This window comes from Podarcis liolepis (genome assembly GCF_965112155.1).
Source record: "Podarcis liolepis genome assembly, chromosome: Z".
Classification (NCBI taxonomy): domain Eukaryota; kingdom Metazoa; phylum Chordata; class Lepidosauria; order Squamata; family Lacertidae; genus Podarcis; species Podarcis liolepis.
The window spans coordinates 32,438,561-32,465,679 of NC_139570.1; the positions used below are offsets into that span (position 1 = coordinate 32,438,561).

The 27,119-nt window shown below is 45.0% G+C and overlaps 2 protein-coding genes across 3 annotated transcripts; both read right to left on the minus strand.

The window, feature by feature from the left end:
* Nucleotides 1-1,026: 1,026 nt before the first annotated feature.
* On the minus strand, nucleotides 1,027-4,695 carry DNLZ (DNL-type zinc finger). Its single transcript, XM_083485424.1, has 3 exons — nucleotides 4,302-4,695; nucleotides 3,350-3,489; nucleotides 1,027-1,369 (listed from the first exon to the last, which is right to left on the minus strand). The coding sequence occupies exons 1-3, from the start codon at nucleotides 4,548-4,550 to the stop codon at nucleotides 1,228-1,230; spliced, it is 531 nt and encodes a 176-aa protein (XP_083341550.1). The 5' UTR covers nucleotides 4,551-4,695; the 3' UTR covers nucleotides 1,027-1,227.
* A 2,560-nt stretch (nucleotides 4,696-7,255) lies between these two features.
* On the minus strand, nucleotides 7,256-25,764 carry CARD9 (caspase recruitment domain family member 9). 2 transcript variants are annotated; one of them, XM_083485198.1, is made up of 13 exons: nucleotides 25,627-25,764; nucleotides 22,354-22,597; nucleotides 20,919-21,056; nucleotides 20,382-20,707; nucleotides 18,752-18,931; nucleotides 17,425-17,577; nucleotides 15,081-15,206; nucleotides 14,111-14,302; nucleotides 12,396-12,434; nucleotides 11,365-11,413; nucleotides 10,308-10,357; nucleotides 9,804-9,880; nucleotides 7,256-8,598 (listed from the first exon to the last, which is right to left on the minus strand). In XM_083485198.1, exons 2-13 carry the CDS (start codon nucleotides 22,538-22,540, stop codon nucleotides 8,502-8,504), a joined length of 1,614 nt encoding a protein of 537 aa, XP_083341324.1. In that variant the 5' UTR covers nucleotides 22,541-22,597; nucleotides 25,627-25,764; the 3' UTR covers nucleotides 7,256-8,501. The 2 variants fall into 2 exon arrangements, with proteins under 2 accessions (XP_083341324.1, XP_083341323.1); XM_083485197.1 differs by lacking the exons at nucleotides 7,256-8,598; nucleotides 9,804-9,880; nucleotides 10,308-10,357 and having other exon boundaries at nucleotides 11,177-11,413; nucleotides 25,627-25,739.
* Between the last annotated feature and the right edge of the window lie 1,355 nt (nucleotides 25,765-27,119).

Consider the following 27,119-nt stretch of genomic DNA (forward strand, 5'->3'; position numbering starts at 1 on the left):
TTCATCCCAGAATTCCTTGATTTTTTTTGCATGTCCACCACATATGCAGCATAGATTCCACTGCTTCTCCACATCTACAACATTTATTTGATACATTCAGTGCAGCAGATCTTCAAGGAAGCCCAGGAGATGGAGGCCAAAGGCTGGAAGTACCAGTTTACTGCCAACTTCGTGGAGAACTATAATGAGTCTCTGTGGGACCTGCTGGTATTGTGCCCTAAGAGGGGCTATCAGCTGAAGATCTGGAAAGCCAGTGCACGGAGGAACAGCACGCCCCCAACCTCTGCTATGTCCCGTTGCTTCGGAGCAAGAGGTGCTGAAGGTGTTCCAGAGGGCCCAAGCTCAAGGCCACCTACAGCAGCCTCTCCAAGCCAGCTTAGCTTCCATCGATCAACACATTGCTTGGATCCCAAAGGCAGAATATTGGGAGTGCAATTAACAAGAGGGAAAGAAAAAAGAAGTGGTAGGAATTTATGCACCAAATGGAAATAAGACACAGTATTTTAAAGCAGTTGAGGAAAAACTGTTGGAACATATCCATGAAGAGATTATTTTAATGAGTGATTTCAATGGTGTCACCTCACTGGAATTAGATATAACATAAAGAGGGGGGAAATCAAACGAAGGGAGATTACCACAAACCTTTTTTCAAATGGTAGAGAACCTAAACCTAAAAGATGCATGGAGACATAAATACCCGAATGAAAAGCAATATACGCATTAAAAAGATAAAGGTAAAGGGACCCCTGACCATTAGGTCCAGTTGCGGATGACTCTGGGATTGCGTCATTGGCACGGCATCCAATCAGAAGTGAGGGTGGCAGAGGCATCTGGTCTCTCTGCTTCTCTTTGCTCTTAAGAAGCGGCCACGGATAGTGACCATCTCAAGGAGATGAAGGCCATCAACAGCAGCCTCTCTGAGCCAGCTTAGCCCAGCAGTTCCATTGACCAACGCATTGCTTGGATCCCCCAATCGCTTCCAGTGAAAATTTAATAAATGGTTATAAAAAGAAAAGAAAGTTGGTGTATGTTTAAAAGTTTTATTGTAAATTTTCCTTGATTTCATTTTTTTAACTTTTTGTAAACTACTTTCAGGGTTATTTACAATCAAGAAGAAGTGAGGGGCCAGGAAGTTGGAAGAGATGAATTAAAGTATCTGAAACAACTGGAACAAAGTCTTTTTGTATTTTTCTCCCACTCGAAGGAGAGTGGAGCAATCCAGTGACATCAACGTCCTCCTGCATCTCCGTCAGGAGGCTGGTCTGAGGTTCCTGTCTGCTGAGGGTCCTCCAACAGGATTTCCCAGGCATCTTCACCAACCACACGCCTAACTTTCTCCCCCCTAGCTGCGAGGATTTCCTCCACGTTCCTGCATTGCAAAACAAACAAAAGTTTTATTAAAGAGGCAGCAGCCCCACCCACGGCAGAAACTGGCAGTCTGAGTTTGAAGTGGGGCAAAAGTCTGCTGAACTGGGGGTATCACCCTCTCATGCCTCCATTCTCTATATGTAAAATGGGAGCAGCGGCAACTGAAAATGTTACCTGTAACAGACTAACATTTATCACGGCAAAATATGCCTTTTTAGCAAAATGGTTGCCAATTTTGAGCCCAGCCCACTTGCATTACATGTGTGCGTGAGGTAGAATCTGTGTTTATACAGTCATAAGGTAAAGGGACCCCTGACCATTAGGTCCAGTCGTGGCCGACTCTGGGGTTGCGGCGCTCATCTCACTTTATTGGCCGAGGGAGCTGGCGTACAGCTTCCAGGTCATGTGGCCAGCAGGACTGAGCCGCTTCTGGCGAACCAGAGCAGCACACGGAAATGCCATTTACCTTCCCGCCAGAGCGGTACCTATTTATCTACTTGCACTTTGATGTGCTTTTGAACTGCTAGGTTGGCAGGAGCAGGGACCGAGCAACGGGAGCTCATCCCATTGAGGGGATTCGAACCGCCGACCTTCTGATCGGCAAGTCCTAGGCTCTGTGGTTTAACCCACAGTGCCACCCACGTTACCTGTAACAGACTAACATTTATCACGGCAAAATATGCCTTTTTAGCATAATGGTTGCCAATTTTGAGCCCAGCCCACTTGCATTACATGTGTGCGTGAGGGAGAATCTGTGTTTATACAGTCATAGAAGCACAGAAAAATAAGACTAGGGCAGATAATGATGACGATGATGATGATTTATTTATACCCCGCCCATCTGGCTGGGTTTCCCCAGCCACTCTGAGATAAAACAAAGTTCTTCTTCGGGCATCACATCCACAGTTGTGGAACTCACTCCCACAGGAGGCAAGTGATAGCCAGCAACTTGGGTGGCTTTAAAAGAGGATGAGCCAAATTCATAGGAGGAGAGAGCTATCAATGGCTAATAGTCATGATGGCTCTGCGTGATGGAGGCAGCAACGCTTTTTGGATAGCAGATGCTGGAAGCCACAGGAGCGGGGTGAGTTATTGAGCTCAAATTCTGTGTACAAATTTCCCATTATGGACATCTGGTTGGCCATTGTGAAGACAGGAGGCAGAACTATATGGGTCCCCTTTGACCTGATCCAAAGGTTCTTCTTATGCTCTTGGTGGGGGGGGGGGTAATGTGAAACAACAACCCATCCATATGTATTCAATAATGCTTGGTGGGTTGTTGGATACAACCATGAATGATTCTAAAACTTAGAGAGTAGATCCCTAGCTTAGGTTCATTAATTTCAGTGGGCTTATCCTGAGCACGACTGATGTTAAATACAGCACCCTCAATTTTTAAATCATTTCCATCTTGCACACTGAGGATGAGAACTCTTTTCTCAACATATTCCATGAAGGCCAAGGAAGCTATATCTACAAGAACGTAGGGGAAAGCCTGCAGTTGTCCTCACAGTGGCCAGCCAGAAGTCCTAATGGAAAACCCCTCAAAAAGGTTCCCCACTTGTCATTCTTAGGAACTGGCATGCAGAAGCACACCACCTCTGGTAAAACATAGCCATATATAGATAATAGAATTATGCGGTTAGAAGGGACCCAAAGTGTCATCTAGTCTAGCCCCCTGATATGCAACCCTCTTCCCGCCCATCTGCTTTTCTGTGCCATGTTCTTTTAGATTGTAAGGCTATGTGGGTTGATTGTAAGCCCTTTTTGGCTGAAACGTGGGGTGCAAATGCTCCAAATAAATAAAATCAATATGCACACTTTGGCATACCTGCCTACTATGGGATTTAGTCCTACCCACCACCAATATACAGACCCTCACCCAGGAAGAAAGAGATCCACTGAAAAGTCATAGAATGGTAGTGTGGGAAGGGACCTCAAGGGTCATCTAGTCCAAACCCCTGCCGTAGTGCTCACTCACCTTTTCCCAGCCAGGTCCGAGAACCAGCCCAGGTTATCTGCAATGATGTGATGGTTTTGGCAGCCAGGACATTTCACAATCACCACACCGTGGTGATATGCTGCCTTGGAAATGGTTTTGGCTGACCGTGTCCCACACACCTGAAAGGGAATCCCAAAAACAACTTGACCATTGTGGGCAGAAAGCATTCCCCTCTCCCCTCTGAATTACTGCCCTGTCAAACTCACAAACTCATGCTGAAAGTCTGAAGCTACAGCTGCCAGTCTGTAGACAACACTGAGCTAGATGAACCCCAATATTCCCTTTGGAAGCAGCACACTGCTCCTATTGTCATGAGTTTTAACCTGTAGCTTACTGTTATTTTAACTTTCTCAATGTTTTAAAGTATGGTAATTTAATTTTTTTTAATCTTTTTCGTAAATCACTTTTATTTTTACAATCAAGCAGTGTGTACATTTTATCAAATAAATAAAATTAGCATTCCTGCCTTGTTACCCCAGGCTCTCTCTCTTAACTATATGACCCTCTGGGCAGAGAAATCTTTCCCTGCTTTCCTTTCTACTCTTTCTCCACCAGAGGTCGCCCTCCTAAGTACGACTTGGACTACTACTCCCATCAGCCTCATCACACAGGACTTGCTTGCTGGGACTGATGGACGTTGTAGTCCAAAGCGAATCTAGGCTGCTTCCTTCGTTTTGGGGAAGGGGCTTCTCTTTCGCTCGCTGCTCCAAGAGCCCCTGCGCCCCTCAGCCCTCTTAATCGGGTTTTAATTTAGATTCCCATCACTATGAAGCGCGGTAAAGAAAGGGCCGGGCAATTTTCCAGGAGCAAAGATGGCCGCCACGGCGTCGCTTCCCACACTGCGTTTCCATCCTTCGCAGCAGGTCCCAATCCGGCCTTTTCTCTTGCCTCACCAATCATTTCAAACATATAAGCAGACAAACTCACGGACCTTACACGTGTACACGAGCCTGTACCCCGACGCGGCCTTCAAGGCCTGAGTCGCCTCCTCTTCCTGGCGCGCTCCACCGCTCAGGCTGCGCTGCTGGAGAGCCGTGGCGAAAAAAGACGGCGGCGGTGGAGGGAAAGGGGCCGTTCGCCAAAGACCCCGACCGAGCTCCCGCGTTGTTCCGCGCCTGAGGCGCCCCGTGAGAGCGCCAAGGCGCCGCAAAAGCCCTGAACAAGCCGCCGTGGTCGCCATCTAAGCCCCGGGCAGCAAAAAAAGAAAAAAAGATCAGGCAGTCGCGATCGCCATTTAAACTCCGGGCAGGAAAAGGCGGGAGGGAGTTTCCGGCCTTTTGCCTCAGAGTCAGACCGTTGATCTACCTAGCTCAGTATTGTCTACTCTGACTGGCAGCATCTCTTCAGGGTTTAAGATAAGGGTATTTCCCAGTTTTACTTGGAGATGCTGCCATACCCTTCCACCCAAAATATAGCAAGAGCCTGCAAAAAAGTAGGTACATAGGGATGGCCTTAGAGTGAGTCATTCCCTTGGCTCAGCATTGCCTGTACTGACTGGCAGGGGCTGAACCTGGGACCTTCACTACTGCTAAGCTGTGGCACTTCATGAAAGAAGAAACCAAGGTTCTCGTCCTCATAGTGAATAAAGGGCTGAATTAAACATCAGCATAAGAAAATGCCTTCTACCTGGTCAGAATCCTGGCCCCTCTAGCTTAATATTGCCCACACTGATGATGATAATTTATTAAATGTATTGTTGTTGTTCTTGTTGTTTAGTCATTTAGTCGTGACCGACTCTTCGTGACCCCATGGACCAGAGCACGCCAGGCACTCCTGTCTTCCACTGCCTCCTGTAGTTTGGTTGGATTCATGTTTGTAGCTTCGAGAACGCTGTCCAACCATCTCGTCCTCTGTCGTCCCCTTCTCCTTGTGCCCTCAATCTTTCCCAACATCAGGGTTTTTTCCAGGGAGTCTTCTCATGAGGTGGCCAAAGTATTGGAGCCTCAGCTTCAGCATCTGTCCTTCCAGTGAGCATTAAATGTATATACTGCCCTATACCTGCAGGTATAGGCAGGAGCTGTCCAGGGTTTCAGGCAGAGGATTTATTCCCAGCTCCACCTGGTGATGCTGCTGGGGATTGAACCTGAGGGCCTTCTATGTGCAAAGCAGGTGCTCTCCCACTGAGCTACAACCTCTCTTCCATTTAAAAAAAAATGGTGCATTTGATCAGTGTGTGGCAGGGTACCGTCCTCTGCCTTGCTAACAAAGCAGAAAATACAGAATTGCAGAGTTGGAAGGTACCCCAGAGGTTCATCTAGAGTCCAACCCCATGCAACACTCCACTTCAGACTCCTTTGTGTGCAAAGCTGCTTTTCTCCATGGTTCCCGCAACAAGAGCTCTCTCCCTCCTCTGAATTGGGGTCTCTTGTAAATCTGGGGCTCATATATATGGGTGCTGGTGTGCAGAGTAATGCCAAATCCTATACTTCTTCGTGGCCAAAGAAGCAAGTTGCTCACCATAAGAGCTAACTCCTAGGGGCTGAGGGGCCTGCCCAAATTTTTTTTGAAGGGGCTACCCCCCCAAGTTGATGGGCATTGCCATTCAAATGGTGTCCATGCAGCACGTCATGTGTGCCCCCCCCAAAAAAAAATATTCAAGTTGCTCACCATGCTGTCTGATTTTGAAATGTGCTTTCTCCTTTGAGCACAGGGATTTCTACCTTTCTTGGTTTTGGCAGAGTTGCCCCATCAATGGGTGTGGTCATGCTCAGAATATAGGATATCTGTGGGCACAAACAAACCCTTGACCTTTCATCCTATGAAGCTGAACCTTGGAAGATTGAGAGCAGATTTTTAAAATGTGGGATAACCAGCCTCATATAACCAAATGCTTAGGTCTACTTTGTGCATGAAGGAATCGTATTTTTCGCCCTATAGGACGCACTTTTTCCCCTCCAAAAATGTAGGGGAAATCTGTGTGCATCCTATGGGGCAAATACAGGTTTCGCTGAAGCTTGGAGAGCGAGAGGGGTCGGTGCGCACCGACCCCTCTCACTCTCCAGGCTTCAGGAAGCTATCAGCAAGCCTGGGGAGCCCGCGGGAGTTCCCGCAGGGCTCCCTAGGCTGCGGATAGCAGCCTGCCACCCGGTGCGCGGGGTGCCATTAAGCAGAGTGCCCCTCGCGCCGGGCAGACATCCGCAGCGTCGGGAGCCCTCCAGGAGTTCCCAGCAGGGCTCCCCACGCTGCGGATAGCAGCCTGCCGCGCGGGGCGCCCTTAAGCAGAGCGCCCCTCGTGCCAGGCAGACATCCGCAGCGTCGAGAGCCCTGCGGGAGTTCCTGCAGGGCTCCCCATGCTGCGGATAGCAGCCTGCCGCCCGGCGCCCAGGGCACCCTGAAGCAGAGCGCCCCGCGCGCCGGGCAGACATCGGCCAGCCCCACAAGCTCGGGGGACAGCAGGGAGGCGCAGCGCTGCCATACCGCTGTTCCCCGACCTGGTTTTGGGGAGGAAATAAAGGGGGAAAATTTTTCCTTTATTTCCCCCCAAAAAAACTAGGTGCGTCCTATGGGATGGAGCGTCCTATGGGACGAAAAATACGGTAATACCATAGAATAAGCTGTCCTGCCAGGCTTAGCAAGGTAACTAGAGAGCCCTATCACTTGGTTGTAGCTCTGGAAATGGAGCTTATTCATTTGGGATGCTAATGAGGACACTGAAGTGGCCAGCTAAGGTCATTATGTTACAAAGAAATGTATCTGACAGTTCTGCAGTTTCCTGTATTAAATTCCAACTCTTCACCATGCACAGAACCCAAAGAATTGGAAGGGGCCTCAGGGCTTCATCTAGACTGCCCCCTCAAACCCACAGTATCATACTCGAAGCCACAATCCATATTTATACAGAAAATTAGAGTTTAACTGACAGTTTCCAAAGTCAAACAGAAAGAAAATGTTAAGTTCATTTTATTGTACTTATTTGACAAGACTGATCTGTATATAAATTAAAAAAACAAATTCTTCTGAATGGGTTGCCTATAGGCAAGCGCCACGTACTATTCTGATGTTATTAATTTGAACCTTTTCCAATGTAATCCTTCTGCATTGTCCTTCCCAGGGTGACTTTCAAAGAGTGACAATTATCCAAAACAGTGAACTCAGCCCAATTGAATGGCAGCCATGAACCAACAGAACAGCAGGACTAAAGCAGAAGAATGTGGCAAGCTTAGGTAGAGATCAGATTTAACCATATTTTACTATGATTGCTCCTGCCTTGGGCTATCTCTCCTGAAGGTTGTGATGCCTGTGTGAGCCTTCTGGTACACAGTCTCTTTTGTGGTGATGCTGTCACCAAGTGTAGGCCCAACAATGCTGTCAGGCCATCACCATTTTCAGGTGAGTTTCAGGGTTTTTTGGTTTTTTTACAAACTGTATTGAAAAATGTTAAAGCAATTACCAAGTCTTCCAGGACAAATGCATGTCCAGATGTTTGTTTTTTAAAACAATCATTTCTAAAATTAATCTTTATTAAATTTTAAAGCATGTACAGATGTTGTCTTGAATGCAGTAATTCACATGGCATTCATGCAGACTTGTAAAATCTCTTACATTACGGTTTAAGTTCTCATCTAGAACATTTAGATAATTTTTCCATACTGGCTGCTGTGACTGAAGCAGAAGGGAAATCGCTGTTGTTAATAAAAGATTTAAATCGAGACCATACAAACCCATCTTCCTCTTTAATTCCTCTTATCACCCTCTGATGGTGAGTTAAGTATTCCATAAGTGCTACATTCCACACATCTTGGGTCCAACTTTCTGTGGTGGGGTTTCAGTTATGTACCAGCAAATTCAGATGGTGCAAATGAAAGCTGATTTGGAGCTCTTGCAGATCACACCCACTTCCCCCAAAAGGCTGGACTTTTTGCTACAAGCAAAATGTAGTGTGTGGAAAGTGTGAGATGATCATTCTTGGCTTTCACACAACATCTAACCTCCCCACAAACAAATCAAAGTGAAAGCTCACTAAAGAGCCAGTGTCTAATCTTCCTACAAGTGAATCAGGTTAACAACTCATAAAAAGTCACCTATAAATGCCCTGTGTCCCTTGGGAACTAGAAACCTTGTTGTTGATTGGGTTGTGTCCAAGACAGGCCCTCCAGGATCCACAATTTCTTTTTCTGCGGAGCACACACCCTCAGGAGCCTTCAGTGTCTGTGTTGTCACTGCCTGACGTGTTCTCCCAGTCCACGGTGTAGTACTTGCCCTTCTGGGCTCTCCTCAGGGCCCTCTTTCTGCAAAGTTAAGGTCAAAACTTGTTTAAAGTGTGGAGGATGGGGACTTGTTGCACATCAGATGTTGCTGAACTACAGTTCCCATCATCTCTGTGATGGCTGATGGGAGTTGGAACCCAACAAACCCTGAAGGGGGTCTGGTGTCCTAACCCACCTTTGGAGGCAGGAGTGCCCACAGTCCTTCAGTCTAAGGAAGGTGCTGAACTTTCCTTGGTTGGAGGTTTTAAAGCAGAGGTTGGATAGCCATCTGCCAGGGATGCTTTAGTTGCAATTCTTGCATTGCAGGGGGTTAGATTAAATGGTCCTGGGGTCCCTTCCAGCTCTGCAGTTCTATTATTCCAGAACACCAGGGGAGCTGGGCTGAGGCTGGATCAGGTCACTGTCACTTGCCCATCTAGTCCAGCATCCTTTCCTCACAGTGGCCAACTGGCGCTTCAATGAGAAGCCTGAAAATAGGATCTAAGTGCAGCAACTTCTGGGATTCCCATGAATTTGGGGGTATTTAGAAACATTACTGTCTCCAACAGTTGAGGTCAGTAACCGTTGTTAGCCTTATTCTCCATGAATTCATAGAAGCATAGAGTTGGAAGGGACCCCAAGGATCATCTAGCCTAAGCACCTGCAATTATAAATAGAAGTCCATAATTAATCACAACAGCCTGATTATTACTAACCATTCCCAGAGGTTGATGGTCACCTCATCTCATTTCTCACATGTCTTCCTCTGCCAAATAGATTGAGGAAGACCAAAGAATAAGGCTATCCATGGCTAGGAGCCACAATTACTATGCTTTGCCTCCACAGCTGGAGGCAGCAATGCCTCTGAATCCCAGTTGCTGGAAAACACAGGGCAGGGGGAGAGAATGCTCTTGTGAAGACATCTGAAGGTCACCCTGTTTAGGGAAGTTTTTAATGTTTGATGTTTTATCGTGTTTTTAATATTCTGTTGGGAGCCACACAGAGTGCCTGGGGCAACCCACTCAGATGGGTGGCATGCAAATAAAATTATCATCAACATCATCATCATCACCATCAAATCCTGCTTGCATGTTTCCTGTTGGGGCATCTGGTCAGCCATTGTGAGGACAGGATACTGGATTAAGTAGCCTGATTCAGCAGTCAGGCTTTTCTCCTTTCTGCACTTTGTAGCAGCAACATGGGGATGGGTCTGCATTAGGCAAGCATATGAGGCATGTGTGCTTTACCTCCGGTAATGCTCAAAACTGTCCTTCATTCGCCGGCGCCCCTTCTCTGCCACATCCCCATCGAGCGGACTGCTTTCCTGGAAACGCAAAGCAGAATTGGGGCCTGATTAATTTCAGTCATGCTACTCTGCTAATTTTCATGGAAGGCTCCTCCACTGCTAGAGCTGAACTCAAGGTAGGCTACAGTGAAGAGCATCAGGAAAGGTGATCTGTGTTTGATCCATGCCCAGAATTTGGCATCTGGCAAGCATCTTGGAATCCCTGATGGGTGTGCAGATGGTAAGTGCCTGGACCCCTGGAATTTTATATTGCTGTGGAGACTGGACTGGCGTGTAATAGTGTCACTAAGGAAAATTAACAGCAATAATTTAAGACTTTTGAAAAGCTAAAACAGCAATAGTCTTAAAACAGATTAAAACTCACACAGTATATATTGTATGTGTAATTCTGTAAACAGCCTTATGTGGTATATAAATATATTATATAAATAAAGATATAAAATACCCCTGGGGATGGAAGAAGCTGGATTTTGCTGAATTGCTGCTGGGAGGATTCTGCAGAGAGATAAAGAAGGAGAGAGAAAAGGAAATGGGTTAATTTTATTGACCAACTATTACTTGCTGTTGAGAATTTAAGGCCTAGTTTACCAATGTGCATCTAGGGATTTCTGGTGCAAGATAGACATATGTAAAGCCATTGCATTGCCCACTTGTGAATATTAAGATCCTGGCTGCTAAACAGACCAGAGACTCATCCAGCCCAGCCTCTTTTGCCCAGTAAACAACCAGATGCCCACCTCAAGCAAGACAGGAGTGTAGGAACAATGCAGTCATAAGAACAGAAGAAAAGCCTTGCTGAATCAGACCAAAGGGGATTCTTCTAGTCCAGCTTCCTGTTCTCACAGTGGCCAAGCAGATGCCTATTGTGGGAACCCTGCAAACAGGACCCTAGTGCAAAAGCAATTCTCCCCTCTTGTGGTTTCCAGCACCTGGTACAGTGGTGCCTCGCAAGACGAAATTAATTCGTTCCGCGAGTCTTTTCGTCTAGCGAATTTTTCGTCTTGCGAAGCGCGGTGTCGGAAAAGTTTTGGAAAAGCTTCAAAAATCACCAAAAACCTCAAAAAAGGCTACCACACTGCGTTCTATGAGTTGCTCCTCGAAGTCAAGTCGCAACTGTATTAACGGTGTTAAGAAAAAGGAAGCAAACTTGCAAAAAACGCAAGACGAAGCAAGCCCATAGGGAAATTCGTCTTGCGAAGCAGCTCAAAAACCGCAAAACCCTATCGTCTAGCGAGTTTTTTGTCTTGCGAGGCATTTGTCTTGCGGGGCACCACTGTATTTAAAAGCATTGCTATCTGTCTCCAACTGTGGCAGAGATGGCTACAGAAAGAGGTATCCTTGGTTAAAACTGTCTGTTGAGTTGCAAATGCAGGCTGCTGGCACTGTAGGCCCAAATTAGTTTTGCAAGCCCTGGCTGAGAGAAGCATTTCTGAAGTGAGATACCAGAAGCAACCTAACCTAAGCAGTAGAGAGCAAGACAAGCAGCCCCTGGAAGAACTTGCCTTTGTTTGCACCTTTCATGTCTTCATCCGGGTTTCCATGGGGAGGAAGCTTCATGCAAGGAAAGGAGAAAGAGAGTTAACATAAGAGCCTGCTGGATCAGGTCATTGGCCCATCTAGCCCAGCATCCTGTTGTCACAGTGGCCAATGAGATGCCAAAAAGAAACCAGCAACTAGGATTTGAGTAGAAGAGCTCTCTCCTCCTGTGGTTTTCAGCCATTGCTATTCAGAAGTATTGCTGCCTCCAACCATGAATGGCAAAGCATAGCCATCATGGCTAGTAGCCATCAATAGCCCTCTCCTCCATGAATTTGCGCAATCCTCTTTTAAAGCCGTCCAAATTGGTGGCCATCCCTGCCTCCTGGGGGAGCGAGTTACACAGTTTAACTAAGAAGGACTTTATCTTATCTGTCCTGAATCTTCCAATATTCAGCTTCTTTGTATGTCCCTGTGTTCTCTAAACTAAAAAGTCCCGAATGCTTCAACCTTTCTTGATAGGCAAGTCATTCCATCCCTTGATTATGGGAAATAAGAGCCTCTGTTTGCAAATGATCAACACTGATTTATTCTTTACCCATGAATGAAAACAGAAAACAAAAGCAATCAGAATCAGGCACATTTTCACAGAACTTCAGCACAAGAACCCCCAGCTAATCAGTGACATACATACAAAAAAAAAATCCCTTGAAGAAGTCCTCTCTACTAATAATCCCATTGCAGCTTAGGACAACATTTTTTTTGTTAAAATAGGTTAAAATCAGAAAAAAAGATGTATTCTTCATTCCCTTCATAAACCTGATGGAATGCAAAAGTTTTCAGCAGGCGTTGGAAAGGTGTTGAAACAGAAGGCATCTGCCCAAACCATTTTGTTGGCCAAATATTTAGGCTTGGTGGGCTGGAGGTTTTCCACCTAAGTCAGTTAAAGGTTATGTGCTAACCGGACCCCTGACCCTGACCCTCAGCCCCAAATGAAGCAGACAAATGACATCAGAACAGCAGAGGCACTGAGCCAAGAACGTTGATCACAACTCACTTCTTGGGAGCTCCTGGAGGATTCTTCGAAATCTGAAGTCTGGAATTGCAAGATCATTGTAAAAGGTTAGGAAGTGGGAAGAATTAAATTACACACATGTGTGCACATTTCCAGAGAAAGTACAGCATGAACAAGTGTGACGCATCCCATTTGGCTGCCATACCACCAGCACCACTGCCACGCCACTCACTTCTGCCAGCACTGCCACTGCACTACCCACTGCACTGTCTAGTGGCATAGACACTGATTTCTGTCAAATTCTCATGACAATGCTCGCACTCCATGAGATCTCACTGGCAATTGCCAATGCCAATGCTAGCACTGCTTCTCTTCCAGCGATGAAGGCAGAGGAGGCAGTTGAGCAGGTGGGGTATCTATGGAACACCACCTTGCTGCCTGAGGCACCTGTTTCACCCTGCTTCATGCGTGGGCCAGACCTAAGCATGAGGTTGCAGCCTTGGTGAGGGGTTAGTAGACAGGGAAGGAAGAAAGGGGCACCGAGGCAGAATCTGCTGAGTACCTCTGTATGTCTCTCAATGGTTGCAGGCTGTGCCATTGGAACTCTCTGTGCAGTCCTCAAGGGCCACATAGGGCACACTGGCCTCCACAGTCACTTACAGACTCACTGCTAAGACCATGTTCATGGAAGACAATCTTACTCGGCTATGAGTGATCGCCAAGGAAGAAAGAAGAAGATTGCAGCAGTCAATTCCCCAACAATCCAGGTTACTGAGACATGAAGATCAGGAGAGGATGCAGCCAGCACATCAGAGGAATGTGATAAATTGCACTCCAGGGCCTAATTCAATGAATAGTTACTCTGAAGTATGGTACATTTTCAAGCATTCTTAGGGTTTGGAGTAGTGGTTCACGTGTCAGGCTGGAAGCAGAAAGACATGGGTGCAACAGCAGCACATCCACTGGCACTTCCAAGCAACTGACACCTAGAGGCATTCTGCCTCCGACAGTGGAAAAAGAGCACAGCTATCATGGCCAGCAACCATTGTTCTCCATTAATTTGTGTATATCCCTTTTAATGACATCCACATGAACAGCCTGCTGGATCAGACCAAAGTCTCATGTGGTCCAGCATCTTGTTCTCACAGTAGCCAGCCAGATGCCTATTATGTGAAGCCCACAAGTGGGGTTGAACTAGATAACCCTTGGGGTCCCTTCCAATTCTACAATTCCATGATTCTAGGACCTGAGCACAACAACAACACTCTACCCACTTGAGACACCCAACAGTTGGAGGAAGAACATAATAAACGCCTGGGTGCTGAATCAGATGAAAGGGGGCCCATCTAGTCCAGCATATTGTTCAAACAGCGGCCAACCAGGTACCTATTGTGGCAAAGCCGCAAGAAGGACCCAAGTGTTACAGTAACTCTTCTTGCCTGCAATTCCCAGCAACTGGTACTCGGAGGCAGACTGCCCATGGGCAAGGAAGTTCTGCTCTCTCGAGATACAGTACCTCCTTAAGAAAAGCCTGTTGGATCAGGCCAGTGGGAGTACCTATTCCAGCATCCTGTCTTCACAGTAGCCAACCAGATGCCCATTATGGGAAAACTGCAAGCAGGATTTGAGCACAAGAACACTTTCTCCTCCACCTGCGGTTTCTAGCAACTGGTATATTCAGAAGCATTTCTGCCTCCTCTTAACATGGTGGAAGGGAACAGGCCAACCAGAGGCAGCACCTGGAAGAGTTAGCCTACCAGTGCCGAAGGGTCGAGGTGCAACCTCTTCAACTTGGCTTCAGTGCTGAGCAGCTGCCCCTCTTTCTGGAAGAGCTGCAGCTGCAGCTCATCGCATCTCTCGCCCAGCTCCCGAATCTGCTTCCGGTAGAGATCCTTGTCCATCAGGCTCTTGGAGAACTGCTTGTGGAATCCCTCTTGGTTCAGGAGGGCCTAGCAAGGTGTGGGTGGGTGGGGAGAAGATTATGATTATAATTTTTTTATTATTGTTATGAGTTAGGAATGTGACTGCTCTGAACTCTCTCCATCTAAACCCAGGTTGTGTGTGTGTGTGTGTGTATATATATATATATATATATATATATATATATATATATATACACAATATATCATAAAAACACCACAGTCTCCACTGTGCCTCACTGGCCAAAAGGAAAAACAGACCCTGGTAAATGCACCTGGAACCCCTGGAATCTCATACCACTCAGAGATTGGGGTGGCATGAAACATTATTATTACGCCCTTCCTCAAAAAGGAGACCAGTTGAGTGAAAAACACAGTAAAATATTCTTTCATTAATTTTTATTAACATTATTTTAATTGATTACCTGTCCTTACGCCTAAGGTCCCAAGGTGGGTTACAACAATCCAAAATACATCAAAAACAATGTTAAAAGACTTACAATTACTATTGTTCATTTACTATTGTTCATTTGGGGGCAGAATACCAGTTGCTGGAAGCCACAGGAGGGGAGAAGGCTTTGTGCTCAGGTCCTACTTCTACGGTTCCTTTTGGGGCATCTGGCTGGCACTGTGAGGACAGGAGGGTGAGATAGATGGGCCCCTTTGGTCTGATCTAGCAGGCTCAGCTTACGTTCTTATGGAACCTCCAGGCCCAGAGGCAGTGTATATTGATTCCTAGCTCCTTACGGGTATTTGGCCATTTTTTGAGTGGGGAGGTGCAAGGGGACATTGCCCTGGCAGCCCCTACCTGATCTCTTTCAGAAGCCACCTCCTCCATCTGCTTCAGGATGACCTCAATGCGGTCCTGGTATATCTGGGCATCGTTTTGCAGGGATGCACATTTCAGCTCCAGCATCTCCTTCTCTCCCACAAGCTGCCAACACAAGCACAGAAGGCATTGGAAGGCCAGCAATAGAGATGTCTCCTGTGCCACAGAGGTTGGATGGCAACCTGTCTTGGAGTCTTTGTTGGAATCCCTGCATTGCAAAGGGTAGGACTAGATGACCCTTTGAAGTCCCTCTCAACTCTACAACTCTATGAATTTGCACACACCAGAATAATATGTGGATTGCGACATTAAATATCATTTGCCATTTGCACTTTCCCATATTCTGGAGCATTATTGGGGGGGGGGGGAATGTACCAGAATGTGTTTTGAAATGCATGTTTCAGGATAAAATCTGTCCATATATGTATTTAAATGCTGTTATTTATATGATGGAAATTGGTAATAAAATATATTAATTATATTTAATCCTCTTTCACCCCACATTTGTGGGTTAACATCAAAGGAAAATGGATGCAAGCCCATATTCCAAAGCATGGGGCAAGCATAGACTTTCTGACAGGAGAAAGCCCCCTAGCAGAATTTAATTCTCAGGCAGATTAGTGAAGCATAGGAATGGGCTATTAAACCTCATTTATACAGTTCAGCTGCATGAAGCAGCTGACGCCCTTTTATCCCTCCTGCAATGAAATAAATGCGTTACTTACTTATCTGAGGACACAGCCATGCATTATCCTTTGCAACAACAATAAGAAATGCATGTAAAAAAAAAATTGGGTAGAAATGCAGCAAGATAGCTTCTGACACATGTCTGAAGATGCTACATTCAAGATGGCGTTCATGCTGATAACAGATTTGGTTGGCATGCTTATCTATGGTATGAGAAGAAAAAAATTCACAAAGGTTTCGAAAACCACATCTTTCGAAGATCACTGATAGAGGTGTGGGAGAGGTATACAAATTTGTTGGAACCTAGACTCCCCCATTGGATTTCACCATTAGAAGTGATGAGTGTGGAAAAAAATCAATATGAGGGGGAGGTGGACAACATATGGAGAATTGGTAATAAGAGAGGGGGGGAAATGGAAAATGAAAACTTATGAAGAGGTGAAAGAATCTGTTTATGATTGGTTACATTACTATCAGATCAACGAAATGTTTAAAAAAGATTGCAAAATATGTGGCTATGAAGGAAAAGAATCAAAATTTCAAGTGGAGGTATTGAATAATGACTATAAAAATCTGTCTAAAATGTATAAAAGGTTGCTGGAGTGGCATACAAAAGATGAAGAGGTAAAAGCAGTAATGATACATTGGGCAAGAGATTTTGGTTATAATATACAGTATGATGACTGGATGAAATTATGGAATGAAAGGTTAAAATTTGGCCAGAGTTCTTGATATATCCTTTTCAGTGCAGGTTAAAATTTACGGCATGTACTGCGTTGAAAGAAAATGTAATGAAAATGGTTTACAGATGGTATATAACGCCAGTTAAACTGGCTAAAATGTACAAAACATGCAACAAGTGTTGGAAATGTAAAGAAAAAGAAGGTACTTTCTATCATATGTGGTGGGAGTGTAAAAGGGTGAAAGGCTTCTGGGAAATGATATACAATGAATTGAAAAAGATGTTGAAATATACGTTTGTTAAAAAACCAGAAGCCTTCCTATTAGGAATGGTAGGAAATGAAATTAATAAGAGAGACTGTAAACTGTTTCAATACGCAGTGACTGCTGCAAGGATACTTCTGGCCCAAAGATGGAAGCAGGAAGAAATTCCAACAGTGGAAGAATGGAGAAGGAAATTGACTGAATATGCAGAATTGGATAAATTGACTGGGAAGATTCGATATCAGAAAGACCAAAAGTTTATCGAGGACTGGGGGAGATTTACAGAATATCTGAAAAACATATGTGATGTACAGACAACGCTTGTTGGTTTTGAAGAGACTCTGTGAGATAGCAAGAAATAGTGCAAAAAAGGGAGTAAGAGGAAAAGGAATTCTAAAAGGCAATATTATGTTTTGAAATGCGTTAACAAAATAGAAATTTTACGAAAGATTGACAGAGAAACTGAGGGAAGTCAAAAATTGAAGAATGAGTGTGAAAATATTTGTTGACTCTATAAAATTGTTTGGAAAATGAATAAAAATTATTTTTTAAAAAAAATAAAGATGGAGTTCATGCAAATGTGGAACAGGTATTATGTGGCACCTGTAGTATCAAATCATGTGCTTCCTCATTCCTTTCCCCACACACATACCCCACACCCCCAGAAAGGGGCCCCCAGCCAGCCACCTACTTTATCCCACTTGTCCTCTGTCCGCCGCAGCATCTGGCGCAGGTCATAGATGGTGTTGACCAGCTTCTGGTGCTCCCCCAGCATCTGTGTCCTCTCTGCCTGCAGGGCCTGAATGGAGATGTCCTCCTCCTCAGAACCACCTGTCTTGGTGACCTTGGAGCAGAAAGAGAAAAATACGTGTGAGGCCCATCTTTCTCAATAACAGAGTATTTGCCTGGCATGTAGACTATGTGTGTGGCAGCTTTCTATAGTTCTAATTCAGCCCTTTATTCTGATTTGTGAGGACTAGAATCATATTTTTTTAAGGGAAGGGACTGTAGCTCAGTGGAAGAGCATCTGCCTTGCATGCCGAATGTCGCAGGCTCAATACCCGGGGACATCCCTAAGCAGAGCTTGGAATATTCCTTACCTGAAACCCTGAAAAACTGCTGCCAGTCAATTTCCACAAATGTTCTGATGTAATGTAAGGCAGCACCCCATATTCCTGTTCTAGTCACCCCTTTATTATGAACCATGAGGACTGGAATCGTATCTCCCTGGCTGGAACCCTGGGGAACCCCTGCTGCCAGTCAGTGTCAACAATACTGAGCTAGATGGTCCAAAAGCACCATCAGAATAAGGCAGTTTCCTCCAAGTTGACTGCACCCTTTCCTGACCCTGTCTTGGTAACCTAGGGGTGTGGGAAAACTGACTGCTGCATCTAGTTCTAGGTGGGGCTGCCCTTGAAGACTAGAGAAAGTTTTACCTCCCTTGTTAGAGGAGTAAATGCCTCTGAATAACAGTTCCTGGGGATCCCATGTGGGGAGAGCAGTGCTGCTGTGCTCAGGTCCTGCTTGTAGGCTTCCATTGAGGTATTTTGGTGGCCACCTTCAAGACAGGATGCTGGGCTATGATGGCCTGGTCCAGCTACTAGGTTCTTCTTAAGGTGGCCTGTTTTGATAGCTGACCCTTCATGCTCAGGGACACTCTACCTCTGAATACTGGATGATGGGGAACAACAGCCAGAAAGTTGTCTTTTCACTCAGGTCCTTCTTAGGGGCTTCCCATTGGGGCATCTGGATGGCCCCTGTGAGGACTGGATGTTGGACTGGATGGGCGTCATTGGCCTGATCTGGCAAGGCTCTGCTTATGTTATTATAGAACCTCCAGATTCCCAGGTTCTCAGGGACATTTGGCCACTGTGAGAGCAAGACGATGGGCTATAATGAGCCCTCTTTGGTCTGATCTAGCTGCCGCTGGGCTCTCCCTCCCTTTTCAAATGTCATTTTCATTCATTCATTCATTCATTCATTCGTTCATTTACCTACCTACCTGGCTCTGTGCCTACCTGCAGGGTGCTCTCCAGCTCCTTGTTCTTAGCCAGGAGCAGTTCCTTCTCCCGCTGTATCTCCCACACCACCTCATGGCTGGGACGCTGTTCAATGGCGTGCTTGAGCTTGAGGGTGTGCTTCCTCTCCAGGCGGCAGTCATCCTCTGCCTTCATCAGGCTGTGCCTCAGACAGTCAATCTTAGCAGAGGGAAGCAAAGCCCATGGAAGCAAAGACGAAAAGGAATAATAGAATTGTGGGGCTGGAATGGACCACCAAGAGTCATCTAGTCCAGCCTCCTGCCATACAGAAATCCTGGCTAAAGAATCCCAGACAGATGGTGGAATTGAGATGTTTTGGGAGTGGAATGAAACCTTGGATACAGAGATGTAAAGACATCCTTAGCTGGCAGTGATAGAGCTGAGAGAGAAAGGACACTTGTGTACAACTTGGAGTAAATTCTGAGGGAAAAGCTATCAAACCTCTGTTTTTTTTATTGGGAAAAGAATGGAAGGGTCGTTTTAAAATCATTATGGAAAACCCCAGCAAATATAACGGGAAATGAGAACGGAAGGTACGGTACTGGGTACGAATTAATGAATACATAGCAAGGGAAGAACTACAAAATGCTATTTTAATATATGAACACAGCAGAGAGACTCTTGTGTGAACAAAGATGGAAAGACTTATTGCTTAATATGGAGGAATTGTTATTGAGGTTATTGGAGACAAAATTAATATGTTTGAGTAGAGAAAAACCATTGACACATATTAACAACAAAAATTAGAGAGCATCTTTTGGACTTTTTGTGTAAAAAGGAAAATGAATTAATTTGAGACATTTCAGTCAGAAGATTGGGAAAATATTGCCCAACAGAAAGTAGATCAGTTGGATGTCATTCTAAAGTGAATTTTTGAATAAATTCTTTTATATAACTGACAGAAAATTGGAAGTCCTTTTTAGTTTTCTTCTTCTCTTCTTTTCTTCTTTCTTTCTTTCTTTCTTTCTTTCTTTCTTTCTTTCTTTCTTTCTTTCTTTCTTTCTTGTTTCTATTTTTTTGTTTTCCTTTGGTATCCTCTGCTTTGAGCCATTTTGGGGGTCCAAGGAGTGCGCACACATGTAGGTAATGGATGGTGAGAGGTAGGGAAGGGAAGACCTCCCAGAATAAGAGACTGGGAGCAGAGAGGAAAGCTCCCAGGTGAGTGCTGGGAGGTTTAGCCACTTTCTGTGTGAGGCAAGGGTTAAGAACTACTTTTGAAAGAGGACCCTGTGCTTCATTTTCTCTTTCTCCTTTTCTGTTTTTATTTCATTTATTTTATCTTTTTTATTATGAAAAATCTTTAATAAAATCTTATTTTGGAAAAAGCATGAATCCTGAACAGATGGCCATCCGATCTCTGTTTTAAAACTTCCCATCAAAGGAGAGTCGGCCACCTTTTGAGGTCACAGAATCATAGAACTGTCGAATTAGGAGGGACTCCTAAGGGTCACGTAGCCTGGAAGAATCCCTGCAGATGCCCATTGATACATTTCTTCTCTATCCCCCCGAGCCACGTTTCAAGAACCAATCCTTTTCTCCCTGCTCTGCTTTAACTACTCCACCCTACTCCCACTCCTCAGCTGCCACAGATTGTAAGATGGTTACCAACCTCCAGTTGCAGGTCCCGGTTCTTCATGAGTGCCACATTCTTCTCCTCACTCTGCCGAGCATAGCGCATGGCCAGCTCGTAGTTCTCATCCTTGCAGCCCTTGAGCTCCCGGCTCAGGCTGTCACGCTCCTCCTTCATCTTGTGGGCCCGCTCCTGGTGCTTGCGCAGGACGCTGTCCCGCACCCTCATCTCCCTGATGACATCCTCCTTGGCCCGAAGCAGGACACCCGTCTCCTGGAGCTTCCGCCGCTCCTCGCGCACAACGTTCTGGAGCTTGGAGATCTCGCTCATCAGCAGCTCTGTCAGGCTGGACTCCCCAGCCGTGTCTGTGGGGAGGAAATAGAGTTGTAGAGTTGGAAAAGGCAGTCAAGGGTCATCTAGCCCAACCCTCTGCAAATCATGAATAGCATTCAATCAACCCCATACTCTCAGCATGTCATTTTGGGGTTGCCAGGATCAGCATCTCTCACCTATTAGGGGTCATAGAGAGGCGAGGGAAGGGTGTTTAAACCCACCAGCAGAATTTACTATACTCACCTATAATCATTGAGAAAACCCGGGTGGGCTCGTTGCCTGTGATTTTCTTGTAGAGCTGAGGATAGTAGAGCTCCAGGCTTTCAAGAAAGGCCACAAAGCCCTTCTGACCTGTCCGCTGAAGAATGTCAAGGAGTACCCCTGAAAAAAACACGGAAGAAAAGGGTATTTAGCCTAAGGTATCAGAAACTAGGTTGGAGGATGTGCGGGAGATACACAGTCAAATCCAACAATGTCTATTCTAGCTAGTTCACATGTGAATGAATTAAGACCATGGGGCTATATTGGTGATAGGCAGGCTCAGACCATAGAAATGTACCGGTAATCGGTACATTTTCCCTCCTCTCCTGGGAGAGAAGAAGCAAAAAGTATTTGCTGCTCCTTCTCCCCCCGCCCCTTCAACCAGCCATAAAGCGGGATGTACATGCGCTTGCTCCAGCATCTGGCATATGCCTGATGCTGTTTCTGCTGTAAACACAAGTATTTTACCTGCATGTACTTTTAATGCTGTTGCTACTAACAGCAAATGCTTAACTGCGAGTAAACTTAACTGCGAGTAAGCTAACCTGTTTCTTTGATAAACAAGGTAACAAAGGGGGAGATCAGCCTAATGACTAATTCCTATGCTTTCAATTAAACTGCCTAAAATGAGATTTAAATTCAGCTCTGCCCTGCACTTTTAAACGTAAGCGGTAAACTAATCCCTTTGTCTGTTAATCCACACATGCAGGGGATAGAATATAGTTAAGTATATTCCCTCACCTACCTAATAAAATAAATCAGGATTGCTGTATATCATAACCCTTTTTCCCCCCTGACACTGGCCTGGTTTACTCATTTATTTAATTCATAAAATTTATACAGCACTTGATTGTAAAAAAAATCAGACCTCAAAACAGTTTTCAAAAAGAGAACACAAGAAAATCAATGAAAATGTAAAACACACAAAAATATACTAAAATGGATTAAAAATTACACCCACTTTCTAAACATCTAGACCAATATGTCTAAAAAATGTTTTTAGCAAAAACTGAAATGCTTACAAAAAAAGGTGCCTGCCTGGTATCAATAAGCAGGGAGTTCCAAAGTGCAGATGCTGCCACAGTAAATGACTGAGTTCTTAAAAATGTGGAACAGGTATTTTGTGGTGCCTGTGGCAGTGCCAATTCTGCCGATCTGAGTGATCAAGTGGGCACGTGTGGGGTACGGTGATATTGAAGGTAAACTAGTCCCAAGTGGAATAAGCCTGGTCAGATCATGGGACGAGGGGCAGATCTGAACCATACCATTAAAGCACATGGCTTTCCCCAAAGAATCCAGGAAACAGCAGTTAAATGGTATTGAAGATAGTAGCTCTGTTTAAGGGGGAAACTACTGTGATTTTTTTTGTGGGAAGCTATGTGCAAGGCTAGTGGTGAGTGAGCTATTGAAAATTTACCTGCTTTCCTTTTCCTGATCACAAGGCTGGGGTCATTAAGGATCTGTTCCTCATCATCGTGGTTGATGACTTTGCACTGGCGGAGGTAAGGGGTTATCCTGGACGGGTCAACCACTGAAATCAGCTTTACACGGTAGTTCTCCAGGTTATTCCAGCAGCTTTCATTGTCATCATCTGGCTCAGACATGGCAGAGGGTAAAATAAGGAGTGCCTTCCGCTCTTCAAAAAGTGCTGGAGATGTGCCCTGGAAGGTCAGCAAAATAAGGTTTCCATCCTGTACTTGTCACAAACGGTGCCATTTCTGTTCTGCTGCAATTCAGCTTCTGCTAAATCTACATGTAGTTTTTCACTATCTATTATGGCCAAAACTAACATATTGTTATACGCCACCCCAATTTCTGAGCAGTGTTGAGACTCCAAGGGTTCCAGGCACTCACCTAGGGTTCAGTTTCGTTGGAATGAAGGTCAGCAGAGACCAGAGATGCCAAGTTCCATTTGGGGGTCCGCTAGTCACAGTTTTGGGTCAAGCACGGAGCAAGCAGTGTCTCCAGCTTCCAATCTGCTTCCAGCTCAGTTCATACACACCTCTCTGGCTCTTGTTCTCCTGCCTAGCAGCTATAGTAATACTTAGTATGTTTGTGGGTTTTATGCCAGTGTCACTTGAGTAGGTTCTCTATTCATTTATTTTATATGTATAATGTCTCACATCAAATATAAAAAAGGACTATGCGACTTGAAAAAAGACAATGCACATTTTTTGTGAACCATGAAAATCTTTAATCAAAATTATTATTATTATTTTAAAAAAGCAAAACACACACACCAGTCCTAAAACAGAGAGAGGGCTTCCTTCTGCAGAGTGGGACACCCTCAGCCTGGCCCCTTTCTGCTTCGGCTTCCTTACCTACAGATCAGGAACAACCACAAGATGCGTCACCCACACCCTGGTTTAGATTTGCGTGTTTGGAGAAAACAGCAGACAGAGAAAGAGCAAGCAGGAAACTTCCCCAAATTGCTTCTGACCTCAAAGGTGGCCTTATGACACAAAGGACAATCTTCTCCCTCCCCTGAGCTCAGTATTTCTAAATCTGGCAATTTTAGCTTTTTCCACTTTCAGGTGTTTTCCTGACTTCCATTCTTCACATTTCCAGTTTGTTATATTTTAAGTTTCTGTGAGAATTCACCAGCGTTTTCATAGAATCATAGAGTTGGAAGAGACCACAAGGGCCATCGAGTCCAACCCCCTGCCAAGCAGGAAACACCATCAGAGCACTCCTGACATATGGTTTTACTGCTGGTAGATTCAGGGGAGAAGAAAGGAAGGACTTCTTCACCCAGAGCATAAACTCTGGAACTCACTTGAAGGGCTTTATCATAGAATTGAACAAATTCATGGAGGATGAGAAGGCTATCAAAGAACTACAAAATTGTAGAGTTGGAAGGACCTGAGGGTCATCCAAACCCTTGCTGATGGCTACTAGCCAAAATGACTAAGCTCTGCCTCCACTGTCAGAGGCAGTAATGCCTCTGAATACCAGTTGCTGGAAGCTACAGGAGGGGAGAGTTGCTCTTGTGCCCAGGTCCTGCTTGCCGGTTTCATTTTGGAGCATCTGGTTGGCCACTGTAAAGGCAGGATGTTAGGCTACATAGGCCATTGGCCTGATCTAGCAGGCTCTTCCTATGTTCTTAGTTCAACTTTCTCTTAATATGCACATGCTTTGCAGGCAATTTGGCCTACCACACAAACATATTTGCAAAGCAATTTCCCCAAATATGACACATTTCTGTGTATCATTCCGTTTTCATGCACGCTTATATGCATTTTTATGCACACTTTATCTTGAGCTCTACCTTTTTGTATCTATTACTTGTCTGCTGAACTGCATTTCACACTTCAGATAAGTGCTTTTTCTTAGTATTGTTTCGGAATCAAATCCCCCATCCTCAAACCGCTACTCAGAATTCCCCACTACCCACCCGTTCCCATTATTAACTGAGCATTTCTAGGGTGAAATCTATTAAACTGTTCCATAAGGGAAAAAGCAAACAGAGATCACTTTTATAGTTTGGTATCCCTGCTATGGTGATGAATGTAGAGGAGGATTCTTCTATTTTTAATTGTCATATTTAATGCCTATTGATGCAACATAAGAAGCTGCCTTATACTGAATCATACTCTCTAGGTTTTTCAGGCAGAGGAGTCTTTCTCAGCCTGACCTGGATTGAGCCTAGGACTTTCTGCATGCAAAGCAGGTGTTCTGCCAGTGAGCTGTGGCTGCTTCTTTTAACACACAGTAAAGTATTAGTCCTCATGGTTCTGAACAAAAGGCTAAATTAAATAGGAATATAGGAAGCTGCCTTACACAGACTGAATTGGTTCATCTATTTTAGTCCATCTGCACTGATTGGCATGAGTCTCTTGTTCTACATGCAAAGCAGGTGCTTTCTCGTCTGAGCTGCAGTCTTTCCCCTAAAACTTAAGATTCTAGTCCTCAGTTTTGAATAAAACAGGAATATAGGAAGCTACCACATTCAGAATTAGGCTCAGCCAGCTCTGTGCTTTCGACACTGGCTGGCAGCAGCTCTCCATGGTTTCAATTAAGGAGTGTTTCCCAGCCCTACATTAAGATCCCATTGGAACTTTCTGCATGCAAAGCCAGTGCTTCACCACCGAGCTACAGCCTCCCTCCCTTCCAAATGTAATAAACAAGCCCTGCCAGCAACCCGAAGCCAAATTCAAAATACTACTAAAAAAAAACCACAATGCATACCCTCCAACATTTTTCTGGTGAAAATAGGCACATATATTATTATTATTATTATTATTATTATTATTATTATTATTATTATTAATACCCCACCCATCTGACTGGATTGCCCCAGCCACTCTGGGTGGCTTCCAACATATATAAAAACATAATGAAACATTAAACATTTAAAAACTTCCCAATACAGGGTTGCCTTCAGCTGCAGAAGGCTCCAAGTTCAATCCCCAACAGCATCTCCAAGTAGGGCTGGGAATGTGTCCTTCCTGAAACCCTGGAAAGCCACTGCCAATCAGTGTAGACAACAAAGGTCTGACTCAGAACAAGGCAGCTTCCTATGTTCCTATATTCCCACACACCTGTCCTAAAAGAAATCTCAGGAAGCCTTTGGCTACTAGCCATGTCCTCTCCTTTCCCCAAGCCACCTCCACTCCAAAAAGATGTGTGAGAGAGGTTGCGGTTCCCCTCTTCCCTTTTCCCATGCTCAAAGCAATGGACTTCCACTCACCTCCTGAACTGAGGCTCCCCAAAGACGCCCCCTGGGAGTGGCCCAGCAGCCCCTCTGCCACGCTGAGTCTCTGTCTTGGGTAAAGGAAGGAAGGCCAGCTGGCAAGCAAGGCAGGGCACAAAAGGGGAACTGGCCAAGGCAGCGAGAAACAGAACACCCGCCCCCTGGAGAAGAGGAAGTTGCAGGCCAGGACAGTGTGGGAATCAGAATTGCATTTCCGTGCTATCTGGAGACAAACCCGTGGCCTGGTGAGTTTCCAGTGTTTGTCTTGCATGTCTGTCAAAAGCTGTTGCAATGCAGGGGTTGGACTAGATGTCCCTCTGTACAATTCAAAGTGTCCAGATTTGAGTGCAAACCATCTCAGCACACACATCATACATTTAACACACATGGCTAACCCCACCCCCCCTCAAGGATCCCCGGGATGAATAGTTGAAGGATGCTGGGAACTGTAGCTCTGGGGCAGGGGGTAAAGTATAGTTCCCAAGATTCTTGGATGAAGCTGCAAGATTTCAGTATAGTGCTACACGCCACCCCAATCTTTAAGTGGTGTGAGATTTCAGGAGTTCCAGGAGCTTTCCCAGGGTTCCTACAGAAATCAGGAACAGCCTTCCCCCGCGCACGCACACTAATAGGCCTGTTGTGGATAGGATCTATGTTATCTTATGGTTGCTTTAAATATGCACACCATTTTTTCAGGGCAGAGGTAATTATAACATAACTATATAATAATTTCTTGTGTTGTATTATATATTAATATTATATATTTTAATATATAATTATAATAGTATACACGGTAATATCATGAAATTGTAGGGTTGGAAAGCTCATCTAGACCAAATTCCTGCAATGCAGGAATTCCTGACAGGTGGCCATCCAAACTCAGTTTAAAAACCTCTTAGGAAGGAGAGTCCACTACCTTCCGAGGGAGTCAATTCCACTGTCAAATAGCTCTTACTGACAAAATGTTTTTCCTGATAGTCAGAATCTCTTTTTGCTACTTGAAGCCCTTGGTTCAGGTCCTATCCTCCAGAGCAAGAGAAAACAAGCGTGCTCCATCTTCCATGGGACAGCCCTTGAGATATTTGAAAATGGTTATCGTATCTCCTCTCAGTCTCTCTCATCCAGACTAAACATACCAAACTCCCTCAACCATTCTTCATAAGGCTTTGTTTCCAGATCCTTTATCATCTTGGTCACCCTGCTCTGCACGTTTTAGCTTGCAATAACCCTCGTAAATGGGGTGCCCAGAACTAGATAAATACCATATACAGTGGTACCTCAGGTTACATACACTTCAGGTTACATACGCTTCAGGTTACAGACTCCGCTAACCCAGATATAGTGCTTCAGGTTAAGAACTTTGCTTCAGGATGAGAACAGAAATTGTGCTCTGGTGGCACGGCAGCAGCAGGAGGCCCCATTAGCTAAAGTGGTGCTTCAGGTTAAGAACAGTTTCAGGTTAAGTACGGACCTCCAGAACGAATTAAGTA

Coding starts and splice junctions, on each gene's coding strand:
- DNLZ (XM_083485424.1), bottom strand. CDS start 4,550: ATGGCGACCACGGCGGCTTGTTCAGGGCTTTTGCGGCGCCTTGGCGCT. Junction 3,490..4,301: donor GGCTCGTGTACACGTGTAAG/GTCCGTGAGTTT, acceptor ATTCCCTTTCAG/GTGTGTGGGACACGGTCAGC. Junction 1,370..3,349: donor TCGGACCTGGCTGGGAAAAG/GTGAGTGAGCAC, acceptor TTTGCAATGCAG/GAACGTGGAGGAAATCCTCG.
- CARD9 (XM_083485198.1), bottom strand. CDS start 22,540: ATGTCTGAGCCAGATGATGACAATGAAAGCTGCTGGAATAACCTGGAG. Junction 21,057..22,353: donor GATCAGGAAAAGGAAAGCAG/GTAAATTTTCAA, acceptor TGTTTTTTTCAG/GGGTACTCCTTGACATTCTT. Junction 15,207..17,424: donor CAGAGGACAAGTGGGATAAA/GTAGGTGGCTGG, acceptor TTGTGTTGGCAG/CTTGTGGGAGAGAAGGAGAT.